The sequence below is a fragment of the Mesoplodon mirus genome (assembly GCF_964341445.2).
Source record: "Mesoplodon mirus genome assembly, chromosome: 5".
In the NCBI taxonomy this organism is placed as follows: domain Eukaryota; kingdom Metazoa; phylum Chordata; class Mammalia; order Artiodactyla; family Ziphiidae; genus Mesoplodon; species Mesoplodon mirus.
Genome location: NC_138980.1, coordinates 147640676 through 147659567, shown reverse-complemented (window position 1 = coordinate 147659567; position 18892 = coordinate 147640676). Strand labels below are relative to the sequence as shown.

Sequence of the window (18892 nt, the reverse complement as noted above, 5' to 3'; positions counted from 1 at the left end):
TCTTCTTTCGCAGAATATGTGCAAAAATGGAATATGTCCATGAAATTCATTCTGCCAAATTTTTCAGATTATCCCAAACTCAAAACACCTTTGGCCTTTCATTCCTCACCACTACACTTAACTTAGTGTCACCCTTAATTTTATTGTTTCTTAGAGGTTCATTGGCATTAAGAATTGCTTGGGGTGTTTAATAAAGTTCAAGTTCCTGTGTGTCCCCTCTTATCCGTCTCCTCTTCCCTTGTGCAGTACTTCTGGAATAGGACTCCTAATGTGCTTTTTTTTTTTTTTGTGGTACGCGGGCCTCTCACCTCTGTGGCCTCTCGGAGCACAGGTTCCGGACGCGCAGGCTCAGCGGCCATGTCTCACAGGCCCAGCCACTCCGCGGTTTGTGGGATCCCCCCAGACTGGGGCACAAACCCGTGTCCCCTGCATCGGCAGGCGGACTCTCAACCACTGCGCCACCTGGGAAGCCCCTAATGTGCATTTTGAGCAAGCACCTGGTTCGTTCTCCTCATGTGGTCCATAGTCCCAACTTTGAAAACTACCTAGCATTACCTATTATTATTAGCTGTTTCAAATCTGGCCTCTCCTTTTGCTTCAAATCTCTTTTCTAATGCCTTATTAAAAGGAATCTTATTTTAATTAAGAGAAACGGGTAGGGGACTTACCTCGTGGTCCAGTGGTAAAGAATCTGCCTTACAAGGCAGGGACCGTGGGTTCGATCCCTGGTCAGGGAACTAAGATCCCAAATCAGCGGGGCAACCAAGCCCGTGTGCCACAAGTACTGAGCCCAAGTGTCTCAACAAGAGAGCCTGCGTGCCGCAAACTACAGAGCCCATGCGCCCTGGAGCCTGCATGCCACAACTAGAGAGGGAAAACTCACACGCCACAACTAGAAAGAAGCCCGTGCGCCACAACGAAAGATCCTGCGTGCCTCAATGAAAGATCCCACATGCCTCAATGAAGACCCCATGTGCCGCAACTAAGACCCGACGCAGCCAAAAAATTAAATAAATAGATAGATAGATAGATAAATAAATAAATAAATAGATCTTTAAAGAAAAAAAAGAGAGAAATGGGTAGGGGCTGGATCTCAAACCATAACTCGCAATTGTCTCTCTGTCCATTCTACAGTTAAGAAAGTTTCAGAAGCCTGCTGTAGATCTGTATGTACCTATATTATTTGCCAGGTTTCAGAGACTATAAGTACCACCAGGGCTGGTAGGATTGATCCTCCCCGTTACATGCTCACTGTGCTCGAGAAAGTTCTGGATCTGATCTTATACCCAGTTTCCATGTACCAGAGCCTTATTTCTAATTGCACTCACCTTTCCCATTTCACCACCATTACTTCTCAAAATTACTATAACCCCAGCATTCAGTTAACAATGAATGTTAAGGATAAAAAGGAGTATGCTCCATAACACTCTAAATTAGGAGATGCCACTGTTAGCATCAGCTTAGAAAAAGCCCCATTACCCTAAGACATGACAATAAAACATTTATCTATTGTCTACCACTACATAGCTTCTATTACTGTGAGAGAAATTAATTTTCTGGACGAGGAAATGCCAGTTTTAGAATCCTTCTTTTCCAGGCCTTTCCTTAAAATTTCAAGATACAGAAACAGTCATGGTAATAAACTTTAGGAGAGTTATATTAGTATGGAAACATTTTGAGATGTGAGAGGCTTAAACATGGGATGTTCCATGAATTCTATCCATAGTGAAAGAGGATGGATGATGCAGGGTATAGTTTCAATGAGAGCACAAGTATAGTAACTTCAACATATTTAAACATGAAATATTTCAGAAAGTACCACTTGCTTACATTTTAATTATACTAATTATCCATTTATAAAATAGATCTTTCATCATCCTTAACTGTAAGTTGGAAATGTTCCCATGGTTTAGCATGCATCTTCAGGACAGTGGCTCTTGGACAAGTGAAGAGGAAGAGAACAAATATTCTTTAATACAGATTGAATTTACAACCCAATGGAAAAACAGACCACCTTTATAGCTAGGTTCTATGTCAAACAATCAGAGCTCTTCCTTTGGTCTTGTAGTGCCCAGCAGTCAAAGTACTAGGTGCAAATAAACTATATTCTTAGAACAGTGTTTTACAGATATTTAGTCATTTAAACTTGTCATCAATTTAGATTCAAGTAAAATATGGGGTACCATTATGAGCCTAGTACTTTTCTAGATATTTTTAGATAAATTATTTTAATCTTCATTGATCAGATGAAGAATCAGAAGCTCTGAGACCTATCTCAGTCACACAAGTAGTAAGTGGTGGATAAAGTGTTAGGACTTAAATTTATTTGATTTAAGAAATCAAGAAAGCACTAAGAAAGCTTAGTGCTTTCTATTATAAGATACTGTTTTTGTCAAATCACCATTAACTTGGGCCACATAAATCTGTCATAGGTTACTGTATTATTTTCCTAGGGCTGCTGTAACAAATTAACACAAAGTTGGTGGCTTAAAACAACAGAAAGTCATTCTCTCACAGTTCTGGGAGCCAGAGATCCATTATCAGTTTCATCGGGCTGAAATCAAGATGTTGGTGGAGTCATATTCCCTCTGAAGGCTCTCTCAGAGAGAAACTCTTCCTTGCCTCTTCAAGGAAGGCACATTTCTTGAGGCATATTTCTTGGCTCATGGCCTTTCCTCTATCTTCATAGGCAACCGTATAGTATCTTCAGATCTCTCTCTGCTTCCATCATCAAATCACCCTCTACCTTCTGTATGTCAAATCTCCCTTTGCTTCTATCTTATGAAGACATTTGTGATGGTATTTAGGGTTTACTTGGATAATCCAGGATAATCTCAATCTCTTCATCTCAAAAATTTTAATCTAATCATATCTGCAAAACTTTACTACATAAGATAACATTCACACATTTCAGTGATTAGGACTTGATATCTTTGTTTTTGTTTGTTTGTTTGTTTGTTAAATTCTTATTTTATATTAGAGTATAGTGTTAGTTTCAGGTGTACAACAAAGTGATTCAGTTATACATTTTCATGTATCTATTCTTTTTCAGATTCTTTTCCCAATTAGGTAGTTACACAATACTCAGCAGAATTCCCTGTGCTATACAGTAGGTCCTTGTTGGTTATCCATTTTAAATATAGCAGTGTGTACATGTCAATCCCAAACTCCCTAACTATCCCTCCCCCCCCACCCTTCCCCATGGTAACCATAAGTTTGTTCTCTAAGTCTGTGAGTGTTTCTGTTTTATAAATAAGTTCATTTGTATGTTATTTTTTTGTTTAGATTCTGCATATAAGTGATATCATACGATATTTCTTTTTCTCTGTCTGACTTACTTCACTCAGTATGACAGTCTCTAGAGGACCTGATATCTTTGAATGGTCATTATTCAGCATACTACAGTCCACCTTCTGGACAACCAAAATTTATATCCGTTCCATACATAAAGTGTGTTCACTCCACACCAACATCCCCCCAAATTTCCACACATCATAGCATGAATTTCAGTCCAAAATCTCATCTAAATATCATGAGCCCCAAAATCCCAAGTCTCATCACCTAACCTAAATTAAGTATGGGTGAAACTCTAGGTATGATCCATATTGGGGCAAAAGTCCTCTATATCTCTGGATCTGTAAAACTTGAAAATAAAGTATCTATTCCCAAAATACAACAGGGGGGAAGGCATAGTACTAGTGTTACAGACATTCCCATTACAAAAAAGGGAAGGGGAAAAATGAAGGAAGAAAAGGGTCACCAGTTGCAACTAATTTCAAAAGCCAGCAGGACAAATTCCATTAGGTTTCAAGACTTAGGATTAGTCCTTTGTGGCTGGAGGGTCCTGCTTCTGAATCTGTGGTTCTGCATTCTCTGCCCAAGGCTCTGCCCTCACCATGACACTTCCTTTTCTTGAAAGCTAGTATGTGTTTGCAGCTGAATGGTTTTGTCAGCCTGTTTCCTGCTTGTAGAATTTGGGAAGTCTGACAGTTTTCCTTCATTTTGTCCTATCTCAGTTTCTTTCAGTCCAAGCTGGCAGTGTTTCTGCTGATATAATGTTCTCAAAAACTTTGTGGGTCTCCTGTGTATATCACAAGCATTCATGTCAGCAGACAAGATGGTGCTCCCCAGACCTTTGATAATTTCTATTTCTGGCTTCTGTTGAGATGCCTGAGGGAACCCATCAGTCACATGCACTAGCATAAGCTGTTCAGTCACACCGTTGGCCTTTTCTTTAGAGCATACTTTCCAAATAGTGAATCTTTTAATTTAGCATCTTTTGCAGTCTGGATAAGTTGAGAAGTTCCCAGTCAAGAGTTGGTTCCATTTTACTTAACAGTTCTTTCTTCACTTTATCTCTTTCCTCTCACGTTTTACTGTAAGCAGCAAGAAGAAACCAGACTGCGCCTTCAACACTTTCCTTAGAAACTTCCTCATTTAAATTTCCAAGTTCACCACTTACTGCTTTCCACACAACTATAAGACACAGTTCACCTAAGTATCTGCCACTGTATAACATGGATTTCCTTTCTTCCAGTTTCTAATAACATGCTCCCTGTTTCCCCTATCTCTCAGCATTTTTAATATTTCTATTTCTACCAACATTCTCTCTATGAAGATACAGGTATTCTCTAAGATGACACAGGCTTTCTCTACTGTGCTCTTCACTTCTTTCTGAGCCTCACCAAAGGGCCTTTAATATCTATATTTCTCCCAAAAGTACATTTAAGGCAATCTAGGCTTTTTCTATCATGTGCTTCAAAATACTTCCAGCCCACACTCATTACCTAGTTCCAAAGTCATTTCCACAGTTTTTGGTATATGCTACAGCAGCACCCCCCTCTGAGGTATCAAAATCTGTGCTGGTTTCCTGTGTCTGCTGTAACAAATTATCAAAAATTTGGTGTCTTAAAACAATAGAAATTTATTCCTTCATAGTTCTGGAGGCTGGAAACCTAATATTAGTTTCACTAGGCCCAATTCAAGGTATCAATAGGGCCAAGCTCCCTCCATGGGCTCTAGGGAGAAAATCTGGTTTTCTCCTCTTTCAGCTTCTATAGCCACATTCCTTGGTTCTTGGCTCCTTCATTTGTTTTCACAGCCAGAGCTTTGCATCTTTATGTATCTCTTTGTCTTCAAAGTGCCTTCTGCTATCTAATCACCCTGTGTGTCTAATCTCCCTGTCTCTCTTTTATAATAAGAACAAGTGATAGCATTTAGGACTGACCTTGATAGTGCAGGATAATTTCCTCATCTCAAGATCCTTAATTTTATTACATCTGCAAAAATTTTATCATATAAATGTAACATTCACATACTCTGGGGATTAGGACCTGATATCTTTGGGTGACTGTTTTTCAGCATACGATAGTTATTATCTCCTAAAATAGGTATGCTCCTAGAATCCAGTCCTTAACCTTGGAAACGATTGAACAAAAATATTTTAATAATTGTATTTGGTTTAATATACTCATTTCATAGATTAAGTTTCTGAGGCCAAGATAAAGTAAATGATGTGCCTGATTGCACAGCAAATGTTTTGACACAGCCAAGACTATGAACCATATCTCTTTACTCCCACTCTTTTGCAGTATGTTCTTCTCTAAATGTGTCACCAAGAATTGCTCATTTCTTAATTGTCACCAAATTACCCCAGAACCCAAATACAACTCTGAAACTATAAATAACTATCCCACAGTCAGCATCAATTTTAAAAGAGAGTAAATTCATCATGTATCTCTACTGAACAGTCAGTAGTAACCTGAGGCAAATAGGAGAAATATGGGAAACAACACATTTCAAGGACTACACAAACTTTCATTCGGAAGTTTGTATGAATGAAGGTATTTAGCATTTACTTAAGTAATGAGGCCTGATTTATCTTCTAAGTTCTCAGAATTGTAGAACTTAGAACTCAATGGAATTTTAAAAGATAATTTACTTCAACCGCAGTTTTCAGGTGGGTAATATGTTAATCACACTTTCCAGACCAGGTGACGAGACCAAAGAAAGTCTTAAGTGTCTTGGCTCAAGGACACGTGGTTAAAAGGAGAAATTTATCTAATAAACATATAGAGAGGACCCATTATATTTCAGACAGTATATTAAGGCCTGGCAGGCAAAGGTCAGTGTGATGCATACAGTGTTCACCCTCAACAAGCTTTCTGTGTATGAGGAAACTAGGTGGGTAAATTAATCAAGTGTGAGATTGTGTTAAAATATTAGATACTGAGTGTTGGGTTCTGTGGAGATAATAGAGTGGTCAGGAATGTTTCCTAGAGATGACATCTAACTGGGACCTGAAAGAAAGGGGACAAGGGGCAGGAACATCACTCCAGCCAGACCTAGCAGTGTGTGCAAAGGCTGCATGTGAAGGAACAAGGTATGTTCGGGAGCTAAGATCAACTCAGTATGTCTATGATGGGGAGTAGAGTAAGAAAGGAGGTGGGGGTGAGGGCTTTACATGACATGCAAAGAGATGAAGTTATTATTTTGAGGGTACTGGGAAGAAACTGAAGTATTTCATAGAGAACTGGCTTGTGTAGATTTGTGCCTTACACAAATCAGAATGGCTAAGACTAGGGTGATTTTGTAATGCGGTACTTTGAGAGTGAATAGGTTGCTACTGATAACATGCCAGAACAAGAGGCACATCTGAGACCGCTCCAGGCAAACCAGGATGGAAGGTCACCCTAGCCAAGGCTGTCCTAGGGTTGAATCCTGCCTCACTTATGGTAACTATATAACTTCAGTCTGGCACCATAACTTTTAGACTCAGTCTTCTCATCTAAAGATAGTATGGGAGTAACAGTGACTCTTTTACCCATTTCACAGAATTTTTCTGTGATCCAACTGATGAAAACATTAGAATTCTTTATAAACTACAAAATAAAGTAAGGTGGTATATGATATCACTTTTCTGTTTAATTTTTTTTTTTTTTTTTTTTTGCGGTATGCGGGCCTCTCACTGTTGTGGCCTCTCCCGTTGCGGAGCACAGGCTCCGGATGCGCAGGCCCAGCGGCCATGGCTCACGGGCCCAGCCGCTCCGCGGCATATGGGATCCTCCCAGACCGGGGCACGAACCCGTATCCCCTGCATCGGCAGGCGGACTCTCAACCACTGCGCCACCAGGGAGGCCCTAATTTTTTATTATCTTATGACTTAGGGGTCTTTTCAGAAAATGGGATAATTAAAAAGCAGAAACTAACACACCATTGTAAAGCAATTATACTCCAATAAAGATGTAGAAACAACAACAACAACAACACAGTAGTCACAGCATAAAATAGTAATAAGAGCTAACATTTTTGAGCTCTTAAAATGTGACAGGCCCTATATTGAGAAATTTACATTTATAGTCTCATTTGTAAATTTACAAACTCATCCTTCTAACAGTGATGAGGTAGGTGATATTATTATGCTCACTTAACAGTTGCACAGATCACGTCCCTGGGAGTCCTTTGTCCAAGGCCACACAACTATGCAGTTTTAGAACCCGGATTCTACATCAAGAAGTATGTCTTCAAAGCTCATGGTCTTAATAGTGGGTTAAAAGACTTAAGTATATTCTTTCGCAAGAAAAAGAGCTGTAGTCAATTTTTTTCCCCCTAATCACCTAAACCAAGTAAATCTGAGACAATTTAGAATGGCAATGACAAGAAAAAATATACAGGTGGAGCAAGTAATATTGATGCCTCAGTAGTTCCCTTTGGGAATCTGCTGTGAAATTGTAAAACCCCTTCCCAGTGATATGTGTAAGTTAAGAACTTCTGCAGGAGGAGGTATTTTAAAATTTTAAGTAGTGATCATTTAGCAAATCAGGAATGCTAAAGATGATGCCATTTGGTATAGATCACAGGAACTACTTTTTCATGCCCCTAGTATGAAAGTAGTTCTGGGGTTTTTTTGTCAGATCAAGCTACAGTTTTAATATTTTTAGGTTATGTCAATTATACTATAATTTATACCCTTTTCAAATATCTCTCTGCCTTCTCTTTTTTTCTTTACTTCAAAAAGTAAAACAAATATAAAATAGAGAAGGCCGATTTTAAATGCAGACTATATAAGTGTAGTATTTTAGCAGAGAACTTAAGTCCTCAAATCTAGGTATATTTACATACTTCCCTCTCACATAATGGCACATTCTAGTGTATTTTGCTTTGTATTTCATAAGATACCCACCAATTTGTAAATTCTGCTCCACCCCAGTGGCCTGCCTGTTGTTTCCTGAAAACTTCATGTAAGGTTCTGTGCCTTCTTTTAGAATATTCTTACTCCTTTCTTCTTATCTAATTCTATCTGGAGTCCCTTATCCTCAGTGTGATACTCCCCTCTCATTCATCCCTCCCTCAGTTACAGGTTGCTGTTTACTTAAATTCCATCCTGCTTCCTTGGAATTTAGTATAAACTGCCTTATATTACCTTCCAGCTGCCTGGGAAGATCTGTTTCTACCTCTAGATTGCAAACCCTTTGAGGGTATGGGCCAAAAAGTTCACAGTCATGGGATGAGAAACAAGAAGTTTAACTAAGAATATCCTGAAAGCTGAGCATCTGTGATAATCCTGGTTCAAAACCATATCATAACTTGAAATATAAGATTTATTTTGAAATATTTAAAAATTGAGTCACTTTTAGTTTTTCCTTTAATGCAGTAATCTGTCTTCTTCTAATCTTCATGGTTACCTGTTTTGTCCTTATTTTGTTGTTGTTGTTGTTTTTCTTTCTTTTGTTCTTTTTTATTGTTGTGTCCTTGAACACATTTGTTACCTTCTATTCTTTATTTTTAGTTCTTCACTTTCTACTCATCTTCACTTTTCAAATGTCTGCTACTAGTCTCTTAATGAACCAGACTTCTATGCTTCCCCCAAACTTCAGAACTTTATGGATACTACAATTCCAAATCTTAAATTATTTCAGATGTTCTAATATTTCTGTTTTTAAAAAATGCCAAGTGCATTCCTCATTCCTTCTTCTTTTTTCTAATAGTTTTAGTTTCCACTTCATCAAGTAATCTGCTGGTTGCTTTCCCGATACTTTCCCTTGAAATAAGAGAAGCATCACATTTACTTTTCCTTTATATAATACGCATTTGATGAGGGCACCATTAAACTACTACAAACACTAACTTCAACTTCTCCAAACTTCTCACCAAACCCCAGGCTCAGTGTGCCTTTTCTGTGCTTCTTGGAGGAGGCAACAAACTCTCCCCATGCTGTTCCCTTCCTCCTACCTCCCATCTTCAGAAGGCTTCTCTAGCCTAGAATAGTTCCCAATTGTTTTCTGTTAGAGTACCCTGCTTGCTTTCCATACAGTTACCCCAATTTTTCATCACATATCTCTTTATTTGGTTTTTTTTTTTTTTGATATTGTCTGTGGAGTGAAGCTCTGAGAGAGGAAAACCAGCATCTTTGTTCAGCATGTATTTAAGTGTCAGACAGTATCTGACACAAAGCAGGCACTTAATATATTTCTGTTGAACGAATAAATGATCTCATTTAATCTCTACCATGTAGAAAAGAGATAGGTATTGTTAATATCCTTGTTTTACTGATGACAACTTGCCCAAGTGATACACTATTGTCTGGCAGATTGAAGCCTCAAATGCACCCACTTCTGTGTCTACAAAGCTTACTTTTGATCCAGGCCCATAATTGTAATCACTTTTAATCAAAGCCCACACTTTTAACCCCTCTACCCTTCTGCCTTTTTAGCAGGAACTCAGATTTAGCCTTCCTTACTCTGATACCGTGGCTGCGATTACTTCTGTGGGATTCCTTTTAGATCACAGGTTCTCATTTCAGTTAATTTAACATCCAGTTGAATGCCAGGGATTGGGTTATATTTCCCTCACACCTTTCTTGTCATGTCAGCCCTTTTGCAGCGCTACTCATTAGCTTGATATCCTTCCTGAGAGTTCAAAACCCTTGTCTTCATCACTCCAGCAAAACATCTCCTCCTCCTTTCACAGTCTATGTCTAAATGCTCTATGGCCTCTTCTGCTTTTCCTCTGGCTTCTAACATTCTAATTATATGTTCTTTACCATCTCTCTTGCTTCAGCTTTAAAACATTTATGTAGTTTCATTCGCCAACTTTTTATACCATAATCTGATTAATATCCCTAGCACTTTTTCTCTTCATCTTTGTGGAATCATATCCTTCTACAGAGACATTCCAAAAAATGCCCTAGAAATCTGGCTTACTACATTGCTAATTACTGTTATTAATAACATTGTAAATATATCTCACTTCAGATCATAAATAGTAAAAAAATTAGTGTCATGTTTCCTCATGTTGCAGAATATTAATTTTTCTTTTAATAATTCTATCAATAATTCAAAGCTATCCCTATAGATAGATGGAAATCCATCTGTCTTTATCTGTATCGATCTATCTATATAATTTGAAACAAACTGTAAAAAGAAGCTTGGCTTTTAATTATTATTACAGTAACAAACCAATCTAACATACATAAATAGTCAGATTCTGCATATAATAAAAATAAATCTAATTCAGCAATCAGTGCCAAAAGGTTCTTTCTTGAGAAAAGTATGTGGATACACATATGCTATGAATTTAAATTTTAACTCCTGTCAGTGTCTCAATGTTTTCTAATAAAGCTATGTGCATTTCTATATTTGGTCAGCCTGAAATACACATGCATGTACGTTTTACGTTTTTCCCCTTTGATAACCAGTATTAAAATGAGAACATTCGTTTCATTTTAAAGAGCTACAGTTGGCAGGAGTGTACAGAGAAGCTTTATAATCTAAGTGAGGTCCTGGAAGTTGGAAATATTAAAGACCTCCAAATTAGTGTTCATCTTTTTAAAGTAAATGATGACTTCAAAAAGAAGCAAAATAATTATTTGATTTCCTAAGTCATCTTCACTTTCTTTCTCTTATAGGAGTCCAGACAAATGCAAAAAGGTCAGAAAATTGACAAAGTAATTAGTTAAGTGTTGCATATACTGAAACAACTTTTAGAAGAAAGGTGAAATGAATGTGTAGGGAGAGTTACTGGGAACAGAATATTTAACCTGAAGGAAAAATGCAGATTGATGATTTAGTAACTAGACAATCAGCATCCATCCTCAGAAGATGCTTATTCGTGCTTTGCCCACTTTGCTGAAGGCAAAGCTTTAAGAAATTGGCCTGAGTGCTGGGATAATGGGACTTCACTGGAGATTAAAAATGAGAAGAGCCACCTGATGAAGTATGTTGAATTTGCATTGCTGAAGACTTTTTTGCATAGAATATAAACTACATGTTTTGGTTGCTTATGTGCCCAAGTGATACATCCAAAAACAGCTAGGCTACTGGTTCTAAATGTAACATGGGATGCTAAGGAATGATAATGGATGACTTTCCCTTGCTTCAGTGGTACATAAGGGGTTTAGACATGAGGGAAAAGAAAAAAAAAAGAAAAGAAAAGAAAAGAGGAGAAAATAATGAAGTGGTGAAGGGGTGATAAAATATCAGGGATTCACAAAGCCTCAGATGGCTGATACTTCAGATGTATAACTGCCTCAAGATAGAACTATTAGAAAGCTGTTGATGGATCTTGAATTGTAGATTCTATGAATATGTCAAGTTATCCTCAAACAGGGGCAGTGCCTCAAAAAAGGTTAAGGATGAACTAACACATGTGTTTATCAGTAAAACATGTTAACCTAAGATCCTTGAAAGAAAATAATAATGATGATAGGAAATAATAATTATTATGGAAAAACGCCTGTTTAAAAGAATTCTTAATTTTGCAGTTAGGATTAATTAATTAGAATTATTAAAGTTAATAATATTTTTAAAGTTCTTAATTTTGCTCTTTAGAATTAAGTTCCAGTTAACCCCCACTATTCATAATTAAGTTATCATTGTAGTGAAATTATTAGGTTATATTTAGTTGACAGTTATGTGAAGTTGGGGATATATTGACTTAATATTTTACCTCATCTATTATGGTTAATTAAATGATTCATTAATATCTTAATGACACTGCTCATTGTAGGAAGCATGCCAAACATTTGAAACTTCCTCATTAACGATAACACACATACTGACAGATTAGATATAGGTAAAGGTAGACAGGTTTAGGCTGAAGAATTATTAGGTGAAGTATAAAATGAGGCAATACTTTACTGCCAGCACCATGAATCTATCAAATGGTAATTGGATGCACGTGTTAGCAGCAGTAAAAAGTCACTGTCCAGTTGTCCACCTTACATGGGAATCTACTCTAAGTGCCATCTTTGATTTATTGTTCCAATTAGGACATAGCGTTCAAAGAAAGAATACAACTGACCTGATTTAAAAGCAAGGAAATCTTTAAGGCCATTATTTTGTGGGTGACCCACCTCCGTTTTAGATATCTTGAAATTTTCTATTTGTGCAAAATCTGTACTAAATAAATACTTGGTTTTAAACTAATTCTGTAAAACATTGACACATTGTATTCATTAATTCAGTACCAGAGTGTCACTGGTGGCTTCTCAAGATGCAGGTATATTTTCTTACACTAATTTTAAAGGCATGTTTCTAGGTTATCACTTGTTATACCGACTGACCAGCACAGGTAGAGGTAATAGGCACTGAAAAAACAAGTCCCAATTATGAAAAGTAAATAGTTTTAATCTGCAAAACCAAGTAATAAACACCATTTGTCAAATGGCAAAGATAAATGATCTTAAAACATTGCAATATATCAATACCTGAAAAATTAAGATACTTCTGCATAAAAAGCTTGAGACAAAATGAGTTTCATTACTCTGCTAGATTGTAATAAAACTGTATTAAAATTAACATAAATCTTATGCCCAATTTTACTGGAAAATTAAAGGAGAACTTTAATTTCTAGGAGGGAAATGCTAATGTTTTACTTACACTAAGCAAACATCAACTATTAATGCTGACAAATGTTGGAACAGTAATACTAAAAACGTCATCTGAATTACTCTTCATTGCAAAGTTCACAGAATTAATGTTAAGATAGATTAAAATCACTTTGAACTAATACGCATGTATTATTCTTCCTTCTGAAGCATAATAAAGAAATATCATTTGTTCTGCAATTTTGGATAAGTGTACAGACATTTAAGGCTTAGGAAAGATGGAGATATTCATAGGCAGCTCATAAATGTGAGGAACATTAGCTCCATTTCAAATGAGCCGTCAACTTTTTTCCAACATTTTGACTTGTGGAAAGTCAGCCGTTTGGATAATAAATGGGGTTTGCCTCTGAACATTAAGGTAATTGTGTAGGAATTTAAAGTGCTCATTCAGGTTCTACCATAAGTTCATTAAAAAATGAAGAAATGAACTGGAGTAAGGCTTTTCGCTCTAAACTGGGTAGTAAAACTGTAGAGGAAAAATGCATGCAATGGCGTTTCCTTCATTGTATAAGGCACAATTCTTCTTTTAAGTTCTGTGCTTAAACATCATTTTGAAAACACCTGTTTTTAAAGAATGGTACATGCCTTTCGGTAATAGGTTACTAAAATACTCAAGACCTAGAGATTGGTGTCTCTGAATTCTCATACTTCAGTATTGGCATGTGATTTCTTCCAACTGTTTTCTTGAGTTTCTTGTAGTAGATGGTTATAAATCAGGTTTATAAAGAGGAAACTCTATGTAATTGTGCATTTTTAATGGATTTATGATAAATCCATCAAAGTGGAGGGTCCATATGGTAGGAATGTAGTAAAGGTAACAGGACAGTGTCATGTAAACATTAAATAGTGCCTTCCACCTTCATAAATCCTCGATCCTCATGATTAAATGCTGCCAGTTATAAATTATGCAACCAAATTCTAGAAACAACCACAACTTAAATAAGACACCAGTGGAAGCCATAAGTTGTATGTAGGTTTTCTTCCCAGAAAACTGTTGTATATTTATTAGGAGATAATATTCAAGTCCTTATTTTCCTCAAAAATTATTTTCTTATTTAACTTCCTAAAATAAGCTCTAGTCCTGATTAAAAAGTAATAATGTAAACCTTATTTACAAGACAATAATCAGTCATTTCTATGTGGTGAAATACCTTTTTGATTTGCGGAGTCATTCTACAGCTTTAGGTCTCTAAGTTTTGCTCTTTTTAGAGTCATACATCAGGAGTTTCTTCAACAGCCCAATTTCACACTTGTACTTACAATCAAATTGTTTTATTACATGTGGGAACAATTAAACATTTGGCCCTCAGCTGTAAACAATTACTATATACAATGATATTCATGGATTTTTCTTAGTCATGTATTCCTAATGCCTTCTGTGAGATGGATGTATGTGTACGTTGTGTGTCCATGAGCAGTTATATTCTCAAATATAATATCAAAAGAGAGATTTCACCTAGAGAATGCACTAACATTGTCTGATAACATGCAGACACCTGCAATGGTAACTTTAACATATTCACTCTGTGCCACTGTCATTTTACTACTCTTCCAATTTCCTTCTGATGAATAGTTGGTGTGCATAGCAAAAAGCAATTAAGGATCTGGATAATTTGGTTTTTAGAGTTTTGTGGTGTCTAATTCTGATATATTGACATCAATGTTGTCAGTAGTAGCGAGGTAGAAGAAATAAGTAATGGTAAAACCAAATCGACTTGGGCTTGAACCTGGCTCTGTCAATTTCTAGTTGAATGACCTTGGGTAATTTACTTTTTTTTCAGGGTTAGTTTTCATATTTGAAAAATGTGGATAGTCCTATCTAAATCACAGAACTATTATGAGTGTTAAATGAGGTATATATTTAAAGAAATAGGGCACATACTGCATACTCAGTGCACACTGATTTCTCTAATGTCTCACATACTCCTTTCCTGAAAAGACTCATAAGCACTGTGGCTTTCCATTTTGAGAGTATCTATCCTTGGCTCTCTCAAGTTTAGGGATACATTTTCTTTTCACTAGACTCCCCTTTTCTATAAGTGACAATCAGGGGAGTAGCCCACAGCTGTTTTACTCACATCCAGAAATAAGTCCACCGGTTCCAGTTGCACGGGTACCTAACAGCTGTATCCAGCCTTTCTAGTAGGCCAGAACTGGAGCCGAGTGGTAATGTTTCAAGGGCAAAGCTCTAGATGTAAAGAATGATATAACAAACCTAAATGAGCCCGAGCATATCTAGTGACAGATACGCCACAGCTATTCTAAATTATTCAAGCTTTCTCAGACTTCTAGCAGGAGAAACATAATTCATCACTGCTCCCTTTATTCTACTCTCATATAATGGCAAAGGAGGAAACAAAAAATACCCCACCCCTAAAAATTTATAATAATCACTCAAAATGAAGCAGAGTTTCTCTAGCACATGTAATATTTTTAGAACCATCCAATTTCTGGGAACCAACTTTGGAGGTAGAAGTTAAAAATGATTTTTCAGTGCTCATGGTTGATTTCCTTACTTCTCTTTTGTTAACATTTTGCTGGCAAAAAGCCAGTAAAACAGTTGTTTAATTACCCAGGACCATCACAAACATGTAACCTCTTAGATAAGCTGTTACTGTATTTTAACAGCAGTAATACTAGGGTCAAAAGTAACAAAGAAAATTAAGCTTCAAATAAGCAAACCTTAAAAGAACAGCTTTGTGTATTGAGAATAATTAATAAGTTGTTTAGGAAAATGTTACTGAAATGTGGTTTTTGGACAAGGAACTGACACTCTTCAGAGGTTAGATACCCTAATATTTAACAGGCTACCATTTGGTGCGCTGGCTGGCTGGTTACCCTGTAGGCATAGCAAAAGTTTGTTCTCATGTAATTATGCAACATTTAGACAATATCTTAATGATACCATGTAGTTCAGCTGAATCAGTCCAGCTGGAAATTGTAGCAGCATTCTTATTACCCAGCCACATGTGAAATGAAAGCTGTTTCAACCTCTACTATTCACTTGCTATGTCTTGATACAGATGTTTTTGGAAAACCTAAATTATTTATGGTTTGACATTATTTAACATAGCAAGCTCCACCCCCTTTCATTTTCAACCATTGATTAGGATTGCATTACTATATAAGATATTATAATTTTAACAGGGACTATTAGTTATCATTTATCACATGGAAGATGTATTCGTATATTTTAGACAGTTAGGATGAAAATTTTCCACACTTGTTTTTACATGATAAAAATCATATACTTTTCTCTTTGCAGATAATTCTTACTGTAAAAAGATATTTTAATGTGTACACTGGAAACCATTTACTAAATTGTTAATCACACAGTGATCATTAGTTTAGAAAATAGTAATTTAAGTTGCATAAACTACTATAGATTGCTCCTTACATCACATGATAAAGACACTTAAAATACAGCAATAGCAAAGTCAAGTTAGTGTAAAAAAAAATTTGCTCAAGGTTAACACTCTGAAATTTTATTATATTTCTTTGAGTTATTTCCATGAACTAAAAATACAAAGAATTTCAGTCCCTGTGAATTTTTTTTTTTAACTCCAGCTCACTCTTCAGTAAGTGTTTGGGCCACTTCTTCCCCATCATCCTACCTGGATGATATCACAACTATTTTGTTTTAGAAGTGAATAAAAGTATTAAAATTTTAAATTAATAACCATAACATCTATACATCATATCTAATAAATTCAGGTAACAAATTACTTTGGAGCAAAAAAAAATGACATTATTTCAGCCACTTCTTATGAATAAGAATGGAAAAAATATAGGTAATGGACTATAGGTACATCTCTGGTAGTAAACATCAAATGGAATACTTTAAAACACACAAATCTTTTTTATTACTTGTAAACATATTGTTAATTTTAGTAAATGGAACTAGCAGCTGAGGAGGAACAGAAGTTAATGTTGAAGGTATGTGCGTCCCCAAATAAGAAAAATGTCTTATTTCTTGTAAATCTTTATTTTTAAAAGAGAATGCTAAGTTCTGGTTAACTGTCTTTCCCATTAATACCAGATACTTTCTGGGCTAAGGAATCATGAAGTATATGACTCACGTATTTAAGTTAGCTAGCAAATATATGCTTGGAATTTCCAAACAACTGACAAAAAAAAAAAATCCTTTGAAAAGGTGACTTGGAACTACCATTGAGATAATACTAAATGGTCATTAAAGATGTTTAAATGTTATTGTCTAGTGTCTTCAGTGTGCCATTACATAGCCTCAGGGATCCTTTCAAATTGCAATCAATAGGGGATGAATAAGTCTCACCACTTGAAAGTAAGCAGGAAAGGAAGCCAACAGAGTAATCTGGCTTTGCTGGACTGATTCAGGAAGAGACACAATGTTCACTCCTCCTCTTCTAGTTCTCCCTCCCCCTACCCAACCCACATCCCTACAAGAAAGAAAGAAGAGAAAGAGCTAAAGAAGGAAAGAGGGAGGGAGAAAGGAAAAAGGCAAGAAATCCAAGGATGGGGCATAATTTGTACTGAGGTGAAAACCTCATCCTATGGGATAAACCAACACCATGGAAACAGACTTATGACTTTTACTTTGAAAATAAAAGAATGACAATGAAATTTGTGTGAGGTCTGTGTGACTCCAGTCCCAGATGTTTACAGTGCTGTAGTACTATGGCTCTGCAATATGAGAGGTTTGAGAAGAAACGAGTACAACAGGACACCACAAAGCAGCGCATATGCTATTGACAATGCAGACTTGAGCATCATGTTACCAAGAGAGAAGGCAGGCAGAAGACAAATAGCAGCGGTGGTGCCTGAAAAGCTAACTTCATGGACTGCAATCACTCAAACCAACATGAGGGACCAAAAAAAAAAAATCAAAACCAGAAAAATGCTTTTGCTCCTATCTAGAGGGGTGGTAGGGTAAAGGGATGGGGGTGGGGGAGAGTGAAATTGACTTTTCTTTCTTAAATAAAGTTCCCATAAAGTCCCTATAATTGACAGCGGATAATTATTTTCAGCTTGAGGAAACTGTCCTGAAACTCTTAATAAGATTGCCAGCCAAAAGAACAAAATGTGTTTACTTGAGCCATTTCCAGAAGGGAGGGAAAGGAGACCTTGGGATGAGGTGGGGAAGGGCGATGGAGACAGAGAGGGGCACCTATGCACTGCAACAACTCTTGGGCGCCCTGCGTGGTCCCGCGAGTGACAAGCCAGAGAGACGGGGCGGGCAGGGTGGCAAAAAGCCTGGGGGGGGGGGGATCGCGCTGCGGGGAGGGGGTTAGGCGGCGCAATGTATACACCCGGGGAGGGGGGTGATATAGTGTGAAAGTATTCCACTTAATCATTTTACAGGAGTTGGGGACGTAAATATTTAGCTGGCCACATCTGGAACAGATTCCCCCCCCGTGGGGTGGGGTGGATAATTGGAAGGAGGGGAGGGCGCATTTGTTACTTACTGTACGGGCAGTTCTCCTTCTTGGTACCGCTGACCTTCCCGTTCTCAATCTTGAGAAAGTACTTGGTGAAAGAGAAGAGCTTTCTCCAGCGGACATCTCCTTGGAGGTGATTGTAGCTCCGAACATGCCTCCCCGCACTGGAAGGAGAGGAGAAGGACGAGGAGGACGAGGAAGAAGAGGAGTTGGTGGCCTCTGGTGACACCATGCCCTGACCAAGGGCTTGGCAGGTGACAGGGACGGAAGACACTAAGAACAGCAACAAGAAGCAGCAGCAGCAGCCGGGCAGGTGGGGAAAGGCTGAGGCACAATGTGTCAGTATCCATTTCCACATTGTACTGAAACTCTCGGCACTGGAAATTGTCTCATCAGAAGGAACATACTGGAACGGTAAGACCTGGTGCGAGGCAAGGAGACAGCTGGAGGTGGCGGCCGCTGGTTAGCTCCCTCTGGGCTCGGATCTGGCCAGAAGTGAAAGCACCAACATCCATAACTCCTCGGAAGGGCCGGCTGCCTCTTCTCGCCCCTTTCTCGGATCCGCTGCCGCGCGCCCCTCAGTCTCCCG

General features: G+C 37.5%; 1 protein-coding gene across 1 annotated transcript in view; it reads right to left on the bottom strand.

Annotated features, from left to right (window-relative positions):
- The window catches only part of FGF10 (fibroblast growth factor 10), a gene marked incomplete at both ends in the record, with an annotated part of 81158 nt that extends 62497 nt beyond the window's left edge, over positions 1 to 18661 (bottom strand). Inside the window, one exon of the mRNA XM_082622006.1 lies at positions 18331 to 18661. Coding sequence (XP_082478132.1) covers positions 18331 to 18661 — 331 coding nt within the window. The remainder of the gene's footprint in view (positions 1 to 18330) is intronic.
- Between the last annotated feature and the right edge of the window lie 231 nt (positions 18662 to 18892).